Source organism: Pinus tabuliformis, chromosome 5_1, assembly GCF_031772625.1.
Source record: "Pinus tabuliformis cultivar Carrire ecotype Pingquan chromosome 5_1, CPIR1, whole genome shotgun sequence".
In the NCBI taxonomy this organism is placed as follows: domain Eukaryota; kingdom Viridiplantae; phylum Streptophyta; class Pinopsida; order Pinales; family Pinaceae; genus Pinus; species Pinus tabuliformis.
This window is the reverse complement of record NC_142305.1, coordinates 913,447,729-913,467,998: the sequence shown is the minus strand read 5'-3', so window position 1 is coordinate 913,467,998 and position 20,270 is coordinate 913,447,729. Positions and strand designations below refer to the sequence as shown.

The following is a 20,270-nucleotide window of genomic DNA, read 5'->3' as shown; positions in this document are numbered from 1 at the left end:
TAGCTCATCTTATCATCCTCAATCTGATGGGCAAACTGAGATAGTAAACAAATGTTTGGAAGGATATCTTCGTTGCTTTGTATCTGATAAACAAACACAATGGGTCAAATGGTTGCCTCTGGCTGAATGGTGGTATAACACTTCCTTCCATACAGCAACAAAAATGACCCCATTTATGGCACTTTATGGGTACCAACCACCATCAATCACATCATATTTAAGAGAAAATTCTAAGGTTCAAGCAGTGGAACATCACATCGAACATCAACAACAAGTCCTCCAACTCTTAAAGGATAACCTCGTGTTGGCACAAAATAGAATGAAACAACAGGCAGATCAACATCGCAGTGAAAGAAGTTTTGATGTAGGTGATTGGGTATTCCTACGGCTACAACCATATAAGCAAATGTCCCTAAAGCAAGCTAAGAAGGATAATAAATTATCACCAAAGTATTATGGTCCGTACAAGGTGTTGGAAAAGATTAGTATTATGGCATACAAATTGGAGCTTCCTGTAGCTTCTCGATTGCACCCAGTTTTCCATGTTTCATGTTTAAAGAAGGTTATAGGCGACAAGCTCCCAGTTCAAACAATATTGCCAGAACTTGACGAGGAAGGAAAAATTATATTGGAACCGGAAGCAATCACAGAAACAAGAACTCGACAGCTACGAAATCGATCAATTTCAGAGTATCTTATCAAGTGGAAGAACTTATCCGCTGAAGATTCCACATTGGAGGATGAGAATTTTATGCAGAAGTATCCAGAACTACTCAAGCGTTGAGGACAACACTTTTTTGAAGGAGAGGGGCATGTTGGGTCCCTATAATACTAGTGATTACCCCATTACTATTGTAGTTATACCCCTTATTTATATTGTTGTGCCCCTATTACCCCCATATTATTATTTCTGTGCCCCATAGAATCCCTCTATTGTTATTTTTGTGGCTTTATATTATTATTGTTAGGTCGGCTGGATTATATTGTGACTCCTTAGTCTCCTATATATAGAAAGGAGGTTTTGTCATTTGTATCATCCAAGAATTGTTCATTTATGTAATGTAAAGGAGGTTGCCCCCTCGAAGAGGCTGAATTCTAAGGCATTGATCTATCTTTTCTATCTTTTCTTGAGCTGGTTTCATAACACTATCCACATGTGCGAGCTTGAGAGAGAGAGAAAGAGAGCTAGTTCGTCTTATTTTTCATTCTCGTTCTTCTTGTTCTTCGTTGAGATGCCCAAAAATGTCTTCTTGAGGAAGTGCAAATTGGTTCTAAGAGAATGAGCTCAAGTTGCCTTTATATAATGGTCTACTGGGTCGAATGGGTGTGTCCTTTGCCCTGGGTCGACTTGACTTGGAGTGAGGCCGACTTGACAACTTTTGGATTCAAAAATTACAATTTCAAAATTCAAATTTTCTTCTTTTAAAAGTTTCAATGGGACTTTCACTCAAAAAAAAAATCTTTTGACTCTAGCATTTAAAATATGTTTTACAATAATGAATACAAATACATCAAATGGCCAAATATACATTATGAAGACCGACCATAGTTACAAATTCAATAGCTATTACCCCTAAAATTGTGTCAAGGTGAGCTCGAGGGCATGTTGGGTCCAGTTGTGGTCATCCTAAAGAATCATCAAATCTGGTACAAACTCATCCAACATCCTAGGTGTTGGAGGTGCTCTAGAACATGTGCCATCTAATGTTGTTTCTAGGAGGCCCAAGAGTCTCAATGCCTCACTTGTTCATGCCAATATACTTCTTTGGAACTACGTTATCTCAATCAGAGCTTTCCATGTAGTGCCCCCCTATACCCAAAGGGCCTTAAGGGAGGTCCCACTAAACTAGGATCAAAGATTAACCCCCAAGTGAGGTGAGAGAATAAGATCACAATCAGAGTCTGTGAATCTTCTAGATCGCCCCATAATAGATACTAAATGCCCCAAAACAAACAAGTATAAGCGCCCGATTACAAAATGATCAAAGTACCTTTTGAGTGGCAACCCACCTTCGTCCATATGCTCATGCCAGATGGTTGAGAAGAAAATGGTTGATGCAAGTGGCAGAGATGAATGGCATATCATCAGCTAATGGTAGCTATCATGGGTTTTTGGCTGTCAAATGTATGAGAAAAGTTTTCTCCTATGGGGTTACCCATTTCGGTTTGTAATAGAACCACTGCACACATGCAACCACAATGGAAAACTAATTAATGTGGAGATACAAGCACCAATGTCCCTTGCAAGTTGCAACGTCTTCCAGGGATTCTTGTAGGCCGCCCAAAGGTGCCAAATGATCTGAAACATCAAGTGGTAGCAATGTTGGCACCTGATATTACACCCTATATAATCTCAGTGCCAATTTCGTGACTCTCTCCTACATCCATCAATTGGGAGCAATGAGAGTTCTATGGAGGGTTCATCAGTTCATTCAGTGGTGCAACTTGGATATCCAATGTGTTTCTATGCATGACTCTTTTCAGTTTACTTATTTTAGTCGGTGCATGCCACATTTGCATGCATGACTCTTTTAATCTTACTTATTTGAGTCTGATGAATGCCACATTTGATGCTTCAAAGATGATTTGTGCTACTTCTAGGATTCTCTAGGTGTTTCATAGGTGCATCCAAAGTTTGTTGTCAGTTTGCATGTGACAAGCATGCTATTTTGAGATCCTATTATTTTTAGCAGTTGTAGTTAGGGATCTAACATGACCACCACAAACAACACATTCATGTTCCTTGAAGGCACATAAGTCAGATGAGCCTATTTTTGGTGACAAGTGAGATGATGGTATTTTTAGCAATGTCTATTTTTAGACATGTTAATTGCAGTACATCTATGATTGTTTCCCAATTTCTCAGTCCGGGAAGAAACAAAGGCAAGCATGGGAGGTCAAAATGGACAATACTTGTCCCTCTGGTTTTTTTAGGGGGATTCTAGAGGTAACACAGGTTTGTGTGGAGCAAAAGGTTGACTTTTCTACTCAGAGACATTGAATAGCCTTCTGTTGTGTTATCAACAATGGTTCAAACCACTAGGCTAAACTAAGGGCAGTCTACATCCTTTTGGCAGCAACAAAAGAGTGAGACATTGTAATATTCCTAATGCAAATATTAAGTGATAATGAAAGACAAACTATGAACAACAACACAAAATTGTAACACACGAAATATCAAATCACACCAGAAATTGCACCAAAATACTGAGTCATTTTATTATGTGAGCAAAATGGAGTACAAATCAGTGAAGATAATATTGGCGATATATCGCCGAATATCGGAAATATCGCGATATTTTCAGCGAGCCGAAATATCGCGATATTTTTGGCTCCCGAAAATATCGCGATATTTCCGAGATATCGGCGATATCTCGGCAAAATATCGCGAGACGATATAAAATATCGCCAGGCGTGTTTTGCCGCGGCTAGAAAAAGGAAAAATCGTTTTTTTTCTTCATTTTTGTTTCTGAGTGTTGGAGAAGGAAGGGGAAGAGTTTTGTGGTGGTTGTCAAGGAGGGTTTGAGGATCAAACAACGATTATCACCACCAACTAAGATTTTTTTGTGGATCAAAGATTGAAAAATAGTGAGACAAACTTCATTTCTTCCATTAACAGATATGTTCTTAAAAACCCCTATGTTAATGATTTTTTCATGGATTTATGGTTATGCTTGCTTGCCTCTTTGCCTACCAACATTTTGTTTCTTTGTTTTTTTCCATTTGCTATGATTTTCATGCCCATGAGCCAATGCAATGGTTTTCTCCATATTTGGACAGCAAGCTTCATTTTTTTTTCAACTTTCTTATGCACCCTCTTATTGCCATTTTTCATTCACATTGCAAAATGCAAATAATGTAGTAATTTTTTTTAAATGAGGTGGTTATTACTTATTATTTTTTGTCTTGGGGGATTTAATACCAATTTTTTGTTTTTTTTGTGCCTTAGGTTTGAATTAGTTCATTACAAATGTCAAATATGCCAAAAGCCTTGGACCCATTTTGGGAGTATGGGGAGGCTGTTGGTGGGGCAAATCAGGGATATATATCATGCAAATTGTGTGGGACCAAGATGTCAGGAGGGGTTACACAATTGAAATACCATCTAGCTAGACTCTCTGCACATGATGCAGATGTAATGCCTTGTATGGTTTCTAGTGCAGAGGTTATACAAAAAGCTTGTGAAGCAATTGTTGAACAAGACAGAAAGAAAGCTACTAGGGAGAGGCCAATGGTCTCAGATAGATAGTTGCTAGTTTTATTTGTTTTACAACTTTTGCTACATATAAGTTTATAACTCATGATGATGAAATACTTTTGAAGTTTTATATATGTGATGTTATTTTGTTTGAGTCCTTGATTGGACAATTATCAGGGATCAGCAAGATATGTGATGTTATTTTGTTTGAGCCCTTGATTGGACAATTATCAGGGATCAGTAGGATTTGGTATCGCCTTTGAAGTTTGATGTATCATTTCTATTTGACATCATATATATCAGTGCCTTATTCATATTTATGTGCCAATGTGTTTAGTTCATGTTGTTATTGCTTTATATGTTTAGAAATCTGAAAAAAAAAATGAATATATTATGCATTTTTTATGCTTGCCGATATTTGTCGATATTTTGCCGATATTTTCGCCGATATTGCCGATAAGATATTTTCTGGACCCTCGCCGATATTTTGCCGATACTGATATTTTCAACACTTGTATAAATAGATAAGAATAGAGGAACCTAGCCTTGCTACAGCAAGCAAGGTAAAACCCAGGTAATAATAATGATGCCCAAGTGCTGGAAAAGTTCATCTCTGATTTTTACGTTGACTCAGTAATTTTCTGTTGTTGTTGTTGTAGGTGAACTGCTATTTCTGCCCTCCAATCAGCTGCAAAAATTCTGAAAATTTAGCTATAGGCTTCCCCATGCCAACTCCAACAAAACTCAGAAAGCTCTTAGCCAAAATCCAACTGACCCAATAGGCCCTAAAAGTGTGAAATTCCCAGCTCTCCGGCTTTGGCCCAAAATGGGAAATATTGTTGAGAAACAACTCAATCCACCTGCAAAATGGCTGAGAAATTATCTGCAATTATCCTCTGGAAATGGCTAACTTTCTCAGCTAAACTCCACTCATGTCGAAATTTTGACGTTCTATGCTGCAACAATTACTTATTCCAAAACTTCTTTCTTCTGCAACAATAATTAAGCAATTGTATATAGAACATACATCATATAAACCATATGCAAAATAGAAGACAGCCAAGAACACAAGTCGACACAGAGAATTTAGGTCCAATGACCAAGGCAAAACCCAAAAGGGAAAAACCCAACCAGATTCTTCTTCTAATAGAAATTAATTGTTCAATAAAGATACATAATACAATGAGAGGAAGAAGAAGTTCACCCAAAATCTGAAGAAGATCTTTCATAGTTGTAGTTGATGCAAACATTGAATTACTTTTGCTAACAAAGATCTGCTCTTACTCTTCAAGACTCTCTCTCTCTCACACAATTCCTCTCTAATCTCTCTAACTCTCTCTTTCTCAAGTTCATACTCTTATTTCATAATGCACAAGTGAGAAATTGAGAGGTTGAGAGACACAAATATATAGGAAGCGCAAGGAGGTCGAATTCATGAAGGAGTGACTCCCATGCCTTGAGGAGGAGTTCCAAATGCCAAAATAGGCGTGTAGCTCATGCCATAAAGGAGGTACACTTTGCTTTAGTAACTCATGCCATCAAGAGGGAATACACATCCCTTAGTAATGTATGCCATCAAGAGGGAGTATGCATGCCTTAGTAATTTGAGCCATTAAGGAGAAGTGTAACATATGCATTAAAGAGGTGTAAAAGGAATCTTTTATGACAAGTCATTAAAGTGTGTAAGAGACTGTAAGAGGTGCGTAAGAGCAATAAAGAGAGAGAGGAAGAGAGAGTAGCGTATCATTGAATGAGAGAGTTCGATTTGCCATCAAGGAGAAAGAGATGTAAAGTAAAATGATTTAGTGCCAAGTAAGAGAGGTGACATGGAATTTCATTTCAATAATAATATTATAGTATCATAAAGATAATAATTATAATATTAAATATATATTGAAGATTGAATTAAACAATTAAACAATTAAGATTGATTAAGGATAAGTTGAGTGATTTTCCATAAATTATATATATGATTACCAATTGAAACAAGGTGACTTACTAATTTTGGAAAGTCATGGTTGCAATGATAGACATGACTTTCTATTTTTAGAAATTCACTCTAGAGTAGTCAAAAATGAAGTTTTATTCAAGGAAATTCATCCATTAGCTGCCAATTTTCAACAACTCAATCCCCTAACTCCAAATCCTTGTGCAATCATTATTATCCGGCCCTTGCGAAAGACCAGAAAAAACAGGAATTCATCCCAAGTGCGCCTCATTTTAGCTCTAAAATTAGTCCCAATCTCCAGCAAAAACAGGAACAAGTCACTCCTGGAAAACCCGTAAACTCAAACACTGAGAAGTTGCCTCCCCACACAAGTGCGAGTTCCTCTTTTGCGCCCAAAATTCTCGCAGTCTAGGCCGAAACATCCTTGTGACCACTCCGGAACAGCTCTCAAAATTTAGCAATGCCTCCCCTAGGGTGACACTCGAAGTCCATCGAAGGAGTTGGAATCTACGCTCGGAAATCCCGTGTGCTAAGGAGCATTGTTAATTCAGTTAAACAACTCAAGCGAACAAGAGGTTGAGAAGATAATTTGGCAAAAAGTCTCAAAACAGAGCCCTCCACTTCTATTTATAATTGTTGCTCTCATCCCCTCATATGGGATCCACAATTCAACCTCCCTTCTTCTCTCTTCCCTCTACATCAAATTTCATTGAGGGAGTGCGAATTTCCTCCTTGAGGTGGCCCCCACATTCCACCATCCATTTAATTTTTCCTCCTCCCAAATGTTTGTGCACAAAATTTCTCCCTTAATGTTATGAATAAAACATACACAAATAATATAAATAATAATAATACTGAATAATAATTAATTAACTAATAATTAGTGGTGACTAGGCATGTCTCTAAAGACATGACCTTTTGTGAAGAGGTATTTGCCTAGGTATATGAGCAGGCCCTCACCCTCAATTGTAATCATCATCTCTTATATTCAAATATTCTTATATACAATTACTTGTCCTACAATGGAGGTCTTTGTCTTAGAAGTATTCTTAAGATTATTGCAGTATACGAACCTTGTTCGTTACATTGGTATCAGAGTTGTTCGATCCTTTAGCCACTCAACCATTGCACAAAACCAGTATGATCCAACCTTTGGCCATTGACTCTTCATCAACTTCATTGTTGTCGCAATTCAAGCGTTTCGCTACATAGTTGGAGGTTCTCCATTCTACTAGATTCACCGTCAAGCCTTTGCCCATTTAAGAAAAGAAAAAAAGATATAAAACAAAAAAATAGAAAAAAAAAATTATCATATAAAAAAAAACTAAACAAAGTATTCGTAAAAAAAAAAAAAGAAAAAAAAAAAAAATATAACAAAAAAAATTTGGAGTTTAAAAAAAATTAAAAAGAAAAAACATAATATTAGAAAAGGAAAACGGAGAATATATATATGTGTGTGTGTGTGTGTATATATATATATATATATTATCGAACTTACTATGTGGACACTAGTTTCATCACTGATGTTTTTCATGGTTTTATGGGACTGTGATCGCCTGCAGTTTTGACTTGTGGCAGCTTGTAATAGTTTTATGGACTGAACAGTAGTTGATACTACCAGTTTTTGTAACATGTAGCTAATCTTTTAATAGAATAGTTACGAATTTTTTCTTTGTGAAAAAAAAAAAAATATATATATATATATATATTAACCCCCAAAAAAATATTAAAAAAAAAAAAATAGAATAAAAAAAATTAAAAATAAAAAAAGGGTATTGACTGACAGGCATGCAGCCGCACTTCTGTCGACCAGCCGCCATACATTGTATGCCACCATCCACCGCACGCTGCACTACCCAACACTATGCATTTCACCTGTCGATGAAACTTCTCGCCCCCACAATCACCTCTTCCACCACCGCACAACAGATTTTCTCTACCTCCAGCCAACACCACCACCTCACAAATCAAAAATAAATAGTAAAAAAAACATATACATATAAATATAGGCCGCACAGCCACCATTCACAAAAACCCCCTGTTGCAGCACGGCCATACATTGGTTGTTGTTCGAGTTTGTTCATTGCCACCAGAGTCTAAGAGTTGTAACCTCATCCACCATCGCCATCCGCTTGTGCCTCCACCCCTGCAGTCCCATCATTCCTTCAACGCTACTGTTCCCATTCCCGCCGCCACATTTTTGCCCAACCTTCTCAGCCTCCATTGCAAACACTTTGTTGCTCTGTCGTTGTACACTGTTCGTTGTTTGTACAAGTGTTGCATAAGAACTCTTATTTGAAGCTTATTGTTCACCATAGACCCGTACTATCATATAACAAAAATCCTTGCGCATTATAGCATCAACTGAATATTTTTTCAGACGCCCTACAATCAATTAATCAACTATTGGACCATACAGTGCATAAAGTGACATACAATAAAGGTTGTGATAGTTGACCATTCATATTATTTATGTTCGACTTGGTAATATTTCTTGAAAAAGGGGTTAATTAAAGTTAAGAAGTTTTGGTAATGAAAGGATAATTATATATATATATATATATATAAATTAGTGGAGACATTATATATTATTTATCATTAAAGTACATAGTACAAAGGAAATTTTATGTTGGAAACAAAATATAAAGCCCTTACGTAAATCACTCAAGGAGAAGGGGTATTTAATTTTTTCTTTTAATTTATTATAAAAGTGATTTGAGAAAGGAATTCAAGAAAAGAACAAAAGATGAGTTCCACACAACAATCATTATTTTGGACTAAATCTCTGTTTTGTAAAACATATATTGAGTATCCTTGGATTCATAAAAATTGTGAATTATGTTGTCCAACATGTGGAAAGTTATTTAATGCGGAAGAATTTCAAGATGATGAATTGATGCAAATGATAGAACGAGAAGAAAAACTTGCAAATATGGAACAAAAATTAACAGAAAAGGACGAGGAAATTTTTCGTCCAAGGGACCATAGCCAAAAATTACTTGCAAAGGTCGAGAAGTCTAAGGAAAGAAAGAAAAAATTAGAAGAAGAGAAAGAATGTGTCAAGAAAAAATTCAACGAGAATTTATCAGACAAGCAAGAAGAAAAATTGCGCTTAAAAGACCTGAATCAAAGGTTATTAAAACAAATCAAAGATCTAAAAGATGAGAAGCTTAAAAATCAAAATATTGAAAATAAGGTGGTGAATCAGAAACCAAAGAACTCTTACATCTCATTATCCATAATCAAAGTCTACTCACTCGAATTAAGAAACTTAAGGATGATAAGAAAACATTGAAAAACAAGTTAGAAGAAGTACTCATGAAAGAAGTATCGAAGTCTTTAGACTTAACAATCCAAGTCGAAGAAAAGGGAACAAATACAGATCCCACTAATCTCACAGTTCAAACAAATCCAAATCCAACTGAAGTGAAGACATACTCAGAGGTTGCAGTTCAAACAATGGAAATTCCAAGTGATGATTCAGTGGCCAACTCAACAACATCAGTACCTGAAGAAAATCAAGAAACTGCCACACTTTTGATAAGGGAAAGTCAACCAGAAAAATTACTTATCGATATCCAAATCACAAGAACAAACATCACAATCAATCTATGTATTTGTATCACTTAGAACAGAAACAAAAAACTCATGTTTTGAAGAATAAAAATGTCAGCAGAATCCATTTTGACTATAACAATTCATCACAAGATTCCACTGAAAATTGATTTAGGATGGTCGGATCCCTTCTCTGTTCGGCAATTTTATATATCACTCCAAGGATCTTATCATCATGTATCAATGAAGATGACAGATCAAAGAATTCCAAAAGATGCAAATAGATTACAAAGACAAAGAACAAATGGTATCCCTTGTCAGCAATAAGATTTGAGGACAAAGCTTTTTGAAGAGGAAGGCAATGTTATGAATAAAATATATACAAATAATAATAATAATTAATTAACTAATAATTAGTAGTGAATAGGGATGTCTCTAAACACATGACCTTTTGTGAAGGGGTACCTGCCTAGGTATATAAGCAAACCCTCACCCTCAATTGTAATCATCATCTCACTTATATTCAAATATTATTATACACAATTACTTGTCCTACAATGGATGTCTTTGTTTTCTAAGTATTTTGAAGATTATTGCAGTATACGAACCTTGTTCATTACATTGGCATCAAAGTGTATACGAACTTTGTTTGTTACATTAGTATCTAAGCGTTCACGAACTTTGTTCGTTACACTTTACCAAAAATTGCAAATTTGTCGAATTTATTCAGCAAAATTAATTAGACGGAATATTACAGACACAAGGGAGATACATGTATTTGGTGATTCAAGACTGATGATAGAATTGCTCAGTGGTGGTATCACTAGTCAAAACATATTTTTGCAAGAGGTCATAAACATGATAAAAGAAGTTGAGTCTTTCTTCTTGAATATCTCCTTCATACATATATGCAAAGAGAACAATACAGTGGCTGATGATCTAGCAAAAAGAGCAGTTGATTCACAGATCAAGTTGTTAGTGATAACTGAACATCAAGGAGATGAGGTTTCCTCTCTCCCTCAAAGGATGTTCTTCAACTAACTGTATCTTATTTATTTATCCTGAACTGGGAAGCTCTTGCTGGTATTCAGGCTTTGGTTGTCTTTCCCTCCCTATTGTAACATCGCTTCTTGTCTGTCTTCCCCTCCAGGCTGTTCTTTACTTCATTGTTAAGAGTTTACTCATTTAACCTCACTTTTACTTGTTACGGTGTCATTTTCTCCTGTTAGGAAGGAGATGCCCTAAGCTCTCCCTATTTTGTTGTTATTGCTTGCTTTATTTTCGAGCCCCACTAACTTATTTTGGTCGTTAGTTATAATAATCACTTCAGAATCTGTGCTCGGCCTCCATCATGCAGATATGATGTTTCCTGTGGTTGAGGGCATTAGCATACACAACTCCTTGATGCTTTACAATAAATCATCAACATAAATTTATTCTCAAAAGTGATCTTCCCTTTGCACCTGAAATGAGTGGGTTTGCTTTGCCTTTTTTTCCATTAACTCATTTCTGTTTGTCAATTATCCTAGCAATCTTTTCTAAGGATTTTAAGGATACAAACTCATTAGATATTTCATAATTAAGTCTATTGCAAGTGTTGGTTGACAATTGTGGGTATTAGCCACCTCATTCATTTACCACTATATCTTGAAGGTTTACAGAGTAACTGCAATAAGGCAAACAAATTGCGATTCAGCACAAAACCATTTTTCAGAATATGGAACAGACGTTTTAAACCATTCCCTTAATACATTCAAATTTTTCTTTTTCCTCAAATAAGAGAATGCTTTTGCTTAATTCAAAACTCAATTCAGCCATCATCCAGCTGAAGTATTCTATTTTATTAGCTGTTTGTACTCCACCTAAATTTGTTGTAAAAAACTAGGTCTTCTTCATAAATAATTGGAATGTCGACAACCAGAAAGTTTGCAACAGAATTATCCCTCAAACCAAGGACATATAGAACACAGAACAAGGACACTTTTGAAATAACAAACAAAGAACACAAGTTTAAGTTTCAGATTTTAGACACATTTTTTTTGCTTTGAATTCAAAAGGCTAGCCTTACCTTATATCACTGCGCAGGCAGGCACGACGAATGCCTTCTCGACTAATAAACAAAATGGTAGTGACTAGCAGATGAAATTGAATTGCATAAAGCTGCAAGGTGCACAAGCATATACAAGATCAGAATTCCTCCTCTTTCCAAAGTCCATAATTACTAGCATCTGAGCACATAAACGGATACAAAATCATAAAAATAAGACTAAATGTAGCAAAGAAATGTCAATATCAATAAACTTTGAAAGAGTGCAAGGCACAATATTAAAAAGAGAGCAAAAATTTAGAAGGAATAAGCCACAAGATTTTCTAAAAGAGAAATGTCACTAACTTGAAGTGTTCTGAGAACATACATCACTGAAGCAGCATAGCACAATATACGCTCAAATTTAGTCAAAGAGTACACTTTTCTGGCAATTAAACAAGAAGTTGCTGTGGTGCATTTTCTGAGTTGAACATCCATTCCTAGATTGATCACTTGTTTGGTAAATTCTGTTTACTCCTTTTAAATGTTTACAATAGTTTTGTCGCATTCCAACATTTTGATGCATGTAATCAGGTCATGGACGTTGTCTAACATTGCAATAAAATTGATAAGCTAGTTGAACCAAGGAAACCAAAAGAATGCAAGAGACATAAATGATGAATATTTTATTGGAAGTCCGAAACGAGGTGCAAGGCTACCCTCTTTCCACCCTAATTCTAAATTTACGTGTTTCAGAACAGTGACATGACAATGATAGTAAATTATGAAGGGCTTGTTATCAAGCAAGGAAGCAAAGCAATTGGAACATCAGAGTTCAACAAGAAGAAACTTGTAAGAAAATGGGAAGATTTACTATCCTAGATTTTGTTGCTACATCCTTCTGGTCTTATTTTGCCTTCTCATACATCTTGTGACAAATTGACTTCTGTCTCATTGGAATTATAATTTAAGAATGTGTAGTAGAAATGTTATAAAATGTTCCACCAGTTGTTCAATGGGTTCATCATTTGTTAGCAAGTAGTTGCTTCTAATAGTTGCTTACGGATATGAATACCATCTTAACCCTTTAATGAAATGTATTGATTATTATGTATAATTAAATTAATTATCGGTTGGTTGGCCAAAACTGGGTATTACAAGAGCAATGATGGATAAATGAGTATATGTACAAAGTATTCCACTGTCTCACACAGGTGACACTCAATAAATACCTTTCTTTTATAATTTGAGAATTTACATCCATTTGGATTATGGCTTGGAGATGTGTTTCCTCCAATGCTTGATTCATTAAACCTGTAGTGCAAACCTTATTATAGTTTGAACTTTGAAGTGGTGTTCCCAACCATTGTATCTATAGTTTTTACAATATTTTGGAAAGTTTGGAATATTAACAGAAAATATACACATTTTCACTATGTATTCATTTGGTATTTTCAAAGTGTTTGTTGTTTCCACAACTAGAAGATCACAAGGGATATGAGAGTTGATAGTTAGTAACTTGGAGCACTATAATTGGTGGCAAAGAAGAATATTAATGCCTTGGAGCATTACAAGTGGTATTAGAGCAAGGTTAATCTTAGGTTGATCCCAATCGATGATTCAAGTGAAGTTCAGGTCTCAGTCTCTTCACCTCGAGGCTATCTTCTAACTAGTTTCTTTCCTTTGCAAAGTTATGATGTTTGGGGACTCAACATCCAAGCGAGATAGGTATCCCTATTTATCACTTTGATATACAAAGGCTATTGTCTTGCCTAGCCCCCCAAGGGACACTAGGAGTTGGTTTACTGAGGTCTCTCAGTTACTTCAATCAGTGGCCATCTCACTAGATCATCTTCCCCTTCAAGGTACTCCCTAGACACATCAATTCACCTCTTGTTGTCTAAACAAAACTTGAACATGGGTATCAAAAAGGGCACTAATAAACAATCTATCCAGGTCACCCAATTCGCACTTCTAAGCGATCTTGGCCCAAAGATGTCCTTCTATGTTAAGCATTTTGTTGATCTGCAAGATGGTCTTATCATCCAACCTCCATATACAAGCAAGCATTGGATGAATTCCCTTAGAATCCCCCTTGGTCAGTATTGGGTGGGCTCCTACAAACTCCATATTGAAACAAATCATCACCACCACCAAAGAGGCTTTGCCACTTACACCACTTTTGGGAGCCAGAGATGGAGGTGTTCAATAATGTAACTAGTATCGGTCTTCATAATTATATGTGAGTCAAGATGTAATGTACTTGTCAAAAGAAAGAAAAAGGAATTTTATTAGTATACAAATTGACTTATTAAAGCATGGGTTTCATGCTTGGGTCAATTGTTTTTACGTCAAAGCCTCCATTGAAGGCTTCTAGGGTTTATGTCAAGTGTCCTTGCCCATGTCATATTGTAAAAGACCCTTCTTGGGATTTATTTGTCAAGAAAAAATTTATTTTAATGTAAAATAAGTCAATTAGGCCTCCTCCACCAAGTCGGCCCTCAAACTCGACAAGTCAGCCTAACTGAGGGGCAGAATCTCCTATATAAAGGCAGCAACTCGACCTCATTTCGAGCACTCACTCATCAAGTTCGATCTACAACTTTTGGGGCCAGAAAAGGGTGTGAAATTCAAGGGAAGAAAAGGAAAGGGCTAACGAAGGAGAAGGAGGTCTCTATCAAGCACAAGAAGTCGAAATTCTCTCTCTTTTTCTCACACGTGTGAAGTTGTTGAGCTGCTAGAAGGGTCGAAAATGTTGTTCTATGGGCCGAAATTTTGTTGTTGGGGGTCGAAGTTCTGATGCTGGGAAGTCGAATTTCTGGATTGTTGTTGGGTTGAAGTTGTTGGAAAATAAGAGACTACTGAAAGCTAACTTGGTGGAGGAGGAAGGTTTGTTGGTCTAGGGTCTTGGTCTATCTCATCTTGATTTTGAATCTATTGAAGGAAGAGCTATGACTGAGTTTTCCCCTATAAGGGGTTTTCCCTGGTTGAGTGCCTACTTCTGGTGTCCCTGATCGTCCCTGATCTTCATGTTTTTACTTTGATGATTGCTTGATGAAAAGATAAAAGAAGAACATAAGAATATCATGAGCAATTATCAATATAAGAAAATCTTTTTGCCTTTATGATTTTCTAACATGGTATCAGAGCTAAGGTAAAGAAGAAAGAAAAAGGCAAGTTGAAGATCTATTGAGGAAAAGAAGATCAAAGGAAGGTCATTGAAGAGGATGATATAAAGAGACAAGCCTACTATCTACAGGAACCATGTCAAACTGAATGAAGGGAGCAAACAAACTAGAAGGAGCCTCCAACTACAGGGCCTGTAAAAAGAGGATAGATCTCATCCTCGAAAAGAACAAAGTTTTGGATCTTGTTCAAGGAAAAATCAAGAAACCTACAGATGAAACAAGTGAAACAGAGAAAGCAAAATTCAACGAAACCAAAATCTTGGCTATGAACCTAATAGTGGATGGAGTTAAGGATAACCTAATTCCATGCATATACAACATAAATTCCGCTCAATAAATGTATGAGGCTCTCTCCAAATTATTCACCATCAAGAACATTAGTCAAATAGCAAGCCTCGAGAATGAATTAAAGACTATTAAGATGACAAAAGACGATATTGTATCATCCTACCTTATAAGGATATCTAGAATCAGAGATGAACTCCAAGCAATAGATGAAGTTGTCCCAAAAAAAGGGCTTATATTACTGCTCTTTTAGGACTACCAAAATCTTGGAGTGCTTTGCATCAAAGAACTAACAGTTGGAAGGATACTCCAACATTTGAACAAATGTGGAATGCAAGCTCAAATATCATTGTAATTAACGAGGATGAAGAAGAAAATACCTCTAATGCCTATTACGCTCATCACAAGAAGAAGGGAACCTTCAAAGATGTTCAAAGGACCAAAGAAGAAAGTTGATCTATCCAAGATTGAATGCTACAATTGTCACAAGATGGGTCACTACAAAATTCAATGTACGGAGAATACAAAGAATAAGAAGAGAGATAGGGATCAAGCAAATGTTACCAATGAAGCCCCACCCAAGAAGAACAAGACTGAAGAATCGGAAGTCGTCCTCTCTCTCACATATCTCTCTTAGTCTTCTATTTTAAGTTTTCAATTGTTTTCTTTTATGTTTTGATTTCTAGAGTTTACAAGCCTAACATGGCTTATTAGAACATTTTTGAATTATTTTGATGAGTTATAGGTATCCCTCAAGATTGGATTAAGAGGGAGCCCTCACCATTTTACCAAAAGATAAGTATCTTGTTCTTTGTCTCCTCTTTATGTTTGGTTTCCCTTTTATATCAAGATTTGTTTATATTACATGCTAATAACCTTTTATTTATGTTTTCCTTAGTTAGGAAAGCTTACTAAATGCTCAAGATTATTAAGGAGACTTCAAAAAATAGACTTGAAGCATGGAAGAAGTTATGTTGAAGCCCATCAAGATTTGATATCCTACAAGGTTTGTGAAAGAACAATTCAAGGTATGTCTTAATGTTAAAATTGGAAACTAGGGCCAAACTCCACCTTGGACGGCTCATATGATGGAGATGATATTTTTATTGGATTCCTCTTTTTGAGAGGTGCAAGACTGATCTAAAGATCATCTTGTTTGGATGAGCAGAAGTGAGATTTTGAATTTAATTCTCACACATGTGCAAATTGTCAAGGTCAACTAGAAGTCTAACGTAAGCACATGATGCCCCAATAGATGTGTCTCCAACTCTCATCGAATTGTATAAATAAGAGAGACATTCTCCCTCATTTGGATCATCACTAAACACATCTTTCTCTCTCCTCTCCTCACTGGTTCGTATAGCAAAGGAGAAACTCTTCTCTCTTCTCACATTGACTTAGGTAACAGGTTGACCAAAAATTTCAGCTAGAAACGCAGGACTATTTTTGGGCTATTTGCAGGGGCTTTGACCAGCGTTGACCGAGGGTCTAATCATCTACTTTAACTGTGGATTTTAGGCATTTATTCTGATATTTTGAGGCCGCATATCCTAGCACAAAAACCGAGGCAATTGGAGCAGGTTGACCTGCGTTGACTGCAGAACTTTTGACCACGGCGTTGATTCTGTGTTCATTGAGTTTGACCGAGATTTTCAGGATTATTTTGGGTTGATTTTGGCTGACTTTGGAGGTCGAGATGACTGGGTTTGACCGAGCTCATTTGGAGGAGATTTTCTGCTGTTTGACCAACAAGGAATTTTTGGTTAGGGCATCCTATTGACTATTATTTGGCTTGATTGTTTTGACAGTGATTGGGCAAATAAATTCTGTATGATGTACTCTCTCTCTGCTGAACTTTTGAAGAATAATAAGAAGATTTGATCAAAGGGTTTTCCCACATTGGGGTTTTTCCCTGGCACCCGCCAATTATTGTGTCCTCTTGCCTTGACTTGTCTTCTACTTATTGTCAATGTTCTATCTGCATTTACTATCAATGTTAATGTGATTGCTAATCTGGAAATTGATATTGGGCTAATAAGAAAAATTGAAGTAAATTGCTCTAAAGCACAGAACATACCATTGTTATCTAAAATTAACATGATATCAGAGCTTAGGTGAAAACAAAGCGCAAGCAAGGGTGAGAAAAGAAATCACTAAGATTTGTTGGATAAGGACAAGATTCAATAGCCTCCTCATCTTACTTCAAATCTGATGACAAGCTCAATGATAAGTCTGATTATCATGCATGGAAGATGTCTCTTGACTTGACTTTGGAAGAGCATGATGCTATGGACTATGTGTAGGGAAAGATTGTTGAACCTCCTTCAAATGCATCGGTTGCCACTAAGACAAAGTACAAGAAAGGTAAGGTCAAAGCTAAGAATATCATCAGGGATTCTATTCACAAGCATTTAGTTGCTTACCTCTCTGATCCGGGCACATCTAAGGAGATGTATGACAAGTTGGTTAGCATGTTTAAAGCTAGCAATGCAAACCAAGTCCTCTTTCTCAAGAACAAGTTGAAGGAAATAAGGAAGGTAAGAGGAGAAGATATCCAATCCTACTTCATGAGGGTTACCAAAATCAAAAATGATCTTCTATCCATTGGAGAAGTTATTGCTGACAGGGAGCTCACTCTCATTGCCCTTGGAGGCCTCCCTTGTGAATGGGGTGTGTGTAACACTACTATCTTCAACAATGACAAGATCCCAGGTTTTGATAAATTGTTGACTAGATGTACTCAAGAAGAGACAAGGATGATGGAGAGAGACATGCCTTCAAATAGGAATGATCCTACTGCATTCTCCGCTCATGCTAAAAAGAAGAAAAACGTTGATTCAAAGAAACAAGGTCAAGGAAAATAGGGATTCAAAGATGGAAGAAAGGGAAGATGCTTCAATTGTAACAAGTTTGGGCACTCTGATAGGGAGTGTCCTAATAAAAGGGATACACCTCGGGATGATGATAACAACAACAACTACAACAATTTCGGAGGCAACAATAATCAAAGGAATGGTAGGTTCAACAGCAAAGGAAAGAGGAATGCTCCCACTACTCAATATGGAAATGGTCGGTCTCCCAAAAGATTAAGAAACTCCAGGTATGATGAATCTAATATTGTCGATAACAAGCAAAAATAATTTTATCTTATATCTGCCCTCTCTACAGCCTCTCCTATGAATACCTTAGATAATTGGTTGATTGATAGTGGTGCCTCAAGTCACTTCACTGGGTATAAGGAGGCTCTTTCAAATTTGATAGAAAATGATACAAATTTGGAAATCATTCTTGGAGATAATGCCACCTATCCTGTGAAAGGAACTGGGAATGTTACTCTTCAATCGAATCAAGGTAACACCATTCATGTACAAGAAGTACTATATGTACCCAATCTAAAGAAGAACCTGGTATCTATCTCGGCGATGGAGGACAAATGATTCAAGGTGGCATTCATTGATTGAAAGGTATGTGTTTGGAAAAGAAATTTCAAAGAAGCATTCACTCTTGGATTCAGGGTTGACAGCCTATATCAAGTTGGAGGAAGTCCACTAAGAGCTATGCCTTGTGACACATCTCTTCAATCTGAATTATGGCACCGAAGGTTTGCTCATCTTCATTATAAGGCTCTACCCAATGCAAGGAAGATGGTGACAGGTATGCCCGAGTTTAAAGTAGAACATGAAAGTGTTTGTCAAGGTTGTGCCGAAGGAAAACATACAAGGGGACCATTACCCTTAAGTGACAATAAGGCTATTGACATTTTGCAATTGGTTCATTCTGATCTATCTAATATGTTGCCCGTGACATCTTTGGGAGGATATTTGTATATGCTATTTTTGTGGATGACTTCTCTCGCAAAACTTGGATTTATTTCTTGAAGAAGAAGGACGAAGTGTTCAAATGGTTCCGCTCTTTCAAAGCCTTGATTGAAATCAAACAGGGAAGAAAATCAAAATATTGAGGACCGACAATGGAACCGAATATGAATCAAATGAGCTCAATGAATATTGTAGAGAAGCTGGCATTAAGAGGGAGACTACTGCCGCATATACTCCAAAGCAAAATGGTGTTGCTGAAAGGAAGCATCATTCCATTATAGAAGCCACCTGTGCCATGCTTCATGATCAAGGACTTCCAAAGTTCCTATGGGGAGAAGCTGCCAACATTGACATGTATGTTCAAAATAGATGCCCTCATCAAGCTTTGGACTCCAAAACTCCCGAAGAAGTTTTCACCAGTGAGAAACTTGATGTTTCTCATATTAGAATTTTTGGTAGCCCCGTGTATTTTCATGTGCCGAAATAAAAGAGAAACAAATTGGATGCATCTGGGAAGAAAGGAACATTTGTGGGCTGCAGTGAAACTTCAAAAGCATATAGGATCTATGTGCTTGATCAAAGAGAAGTGGAAATAAGTCATGATGTCACCTTCGATGGAGATTCTGCCCTTGGGAAGGTTAGAGACCTTCATATTCCAAGGAAGGATAAAGAAGAAGATACAGGAAAGCAGGAAGAACTAAAGGACGAGTTGATGCCTAATGTTGAAGGGTCGATGGATCCCATTGATCCACCTCCCAATGAGCCCTCCTCCTCAAAAAGGAGACCCTCATGGCTCAGGGACACTCTTGAAGATGCTGAGAGACATATTGCACCAAGGGGGACATTTCGTGAAAGTAAGAATCCAAATAAGTACCAAAGGTACTTAGCTGCCATGAGCACCATTGTTCAAATTGAGCCCTAGACATTTAAAGAAGTTGTGAAGCACCAAGTTTGGAAGGATGTTATGAACAAAGAGTATGAGTCGATTATGAAAAATGATGTATGGGATGTGGTCCCTAGGCCTAAGAACAAATTTGTTGTCACCTCGAAATGGCTCTACAAGATCAAGCATGGAGCTGATGGAAGTGCTTAAAGGTTCAAGGCCAAGTTTGTTGCTCGAGGCTTCTCTCAAAAGGAAGGTGTGGACTATGATGAGATATTTGCACCAGTTGTCCAATATACCACCATTTGTTCAATCATTGCCCTTGTTGCCTCTCAAGGATGGAATTTACATCAAATGGATGTCAAGACC

At 36.8% G+C, this 20,270-nt stretch overlaps 1 protein-coding gene across 2 annotated transcripts in view; it reads right to left on the bottom strand.

Moving 5' to 3' along the window:
• LOC149167781 (lipid transporter) overlaps positions 1-20,270 on the bottom strand; it is a 265,433-nt gene that overhangs the window by 174,836 nt on the left and 70,327 nt on the right. For both annotated transcript variants that reach the window (XM_089433148.1, XM_089433150.1), the window contains exon 4: positions 11,770-11,861. In XM_089433148.1, coding sequence (XP_089289274.1) covers positions 11,770-11,861 — 92 coding nt within the window. The remainder of the gene's footprint in view (positions 1-11,769; positions 11,862-20,270) is intronic.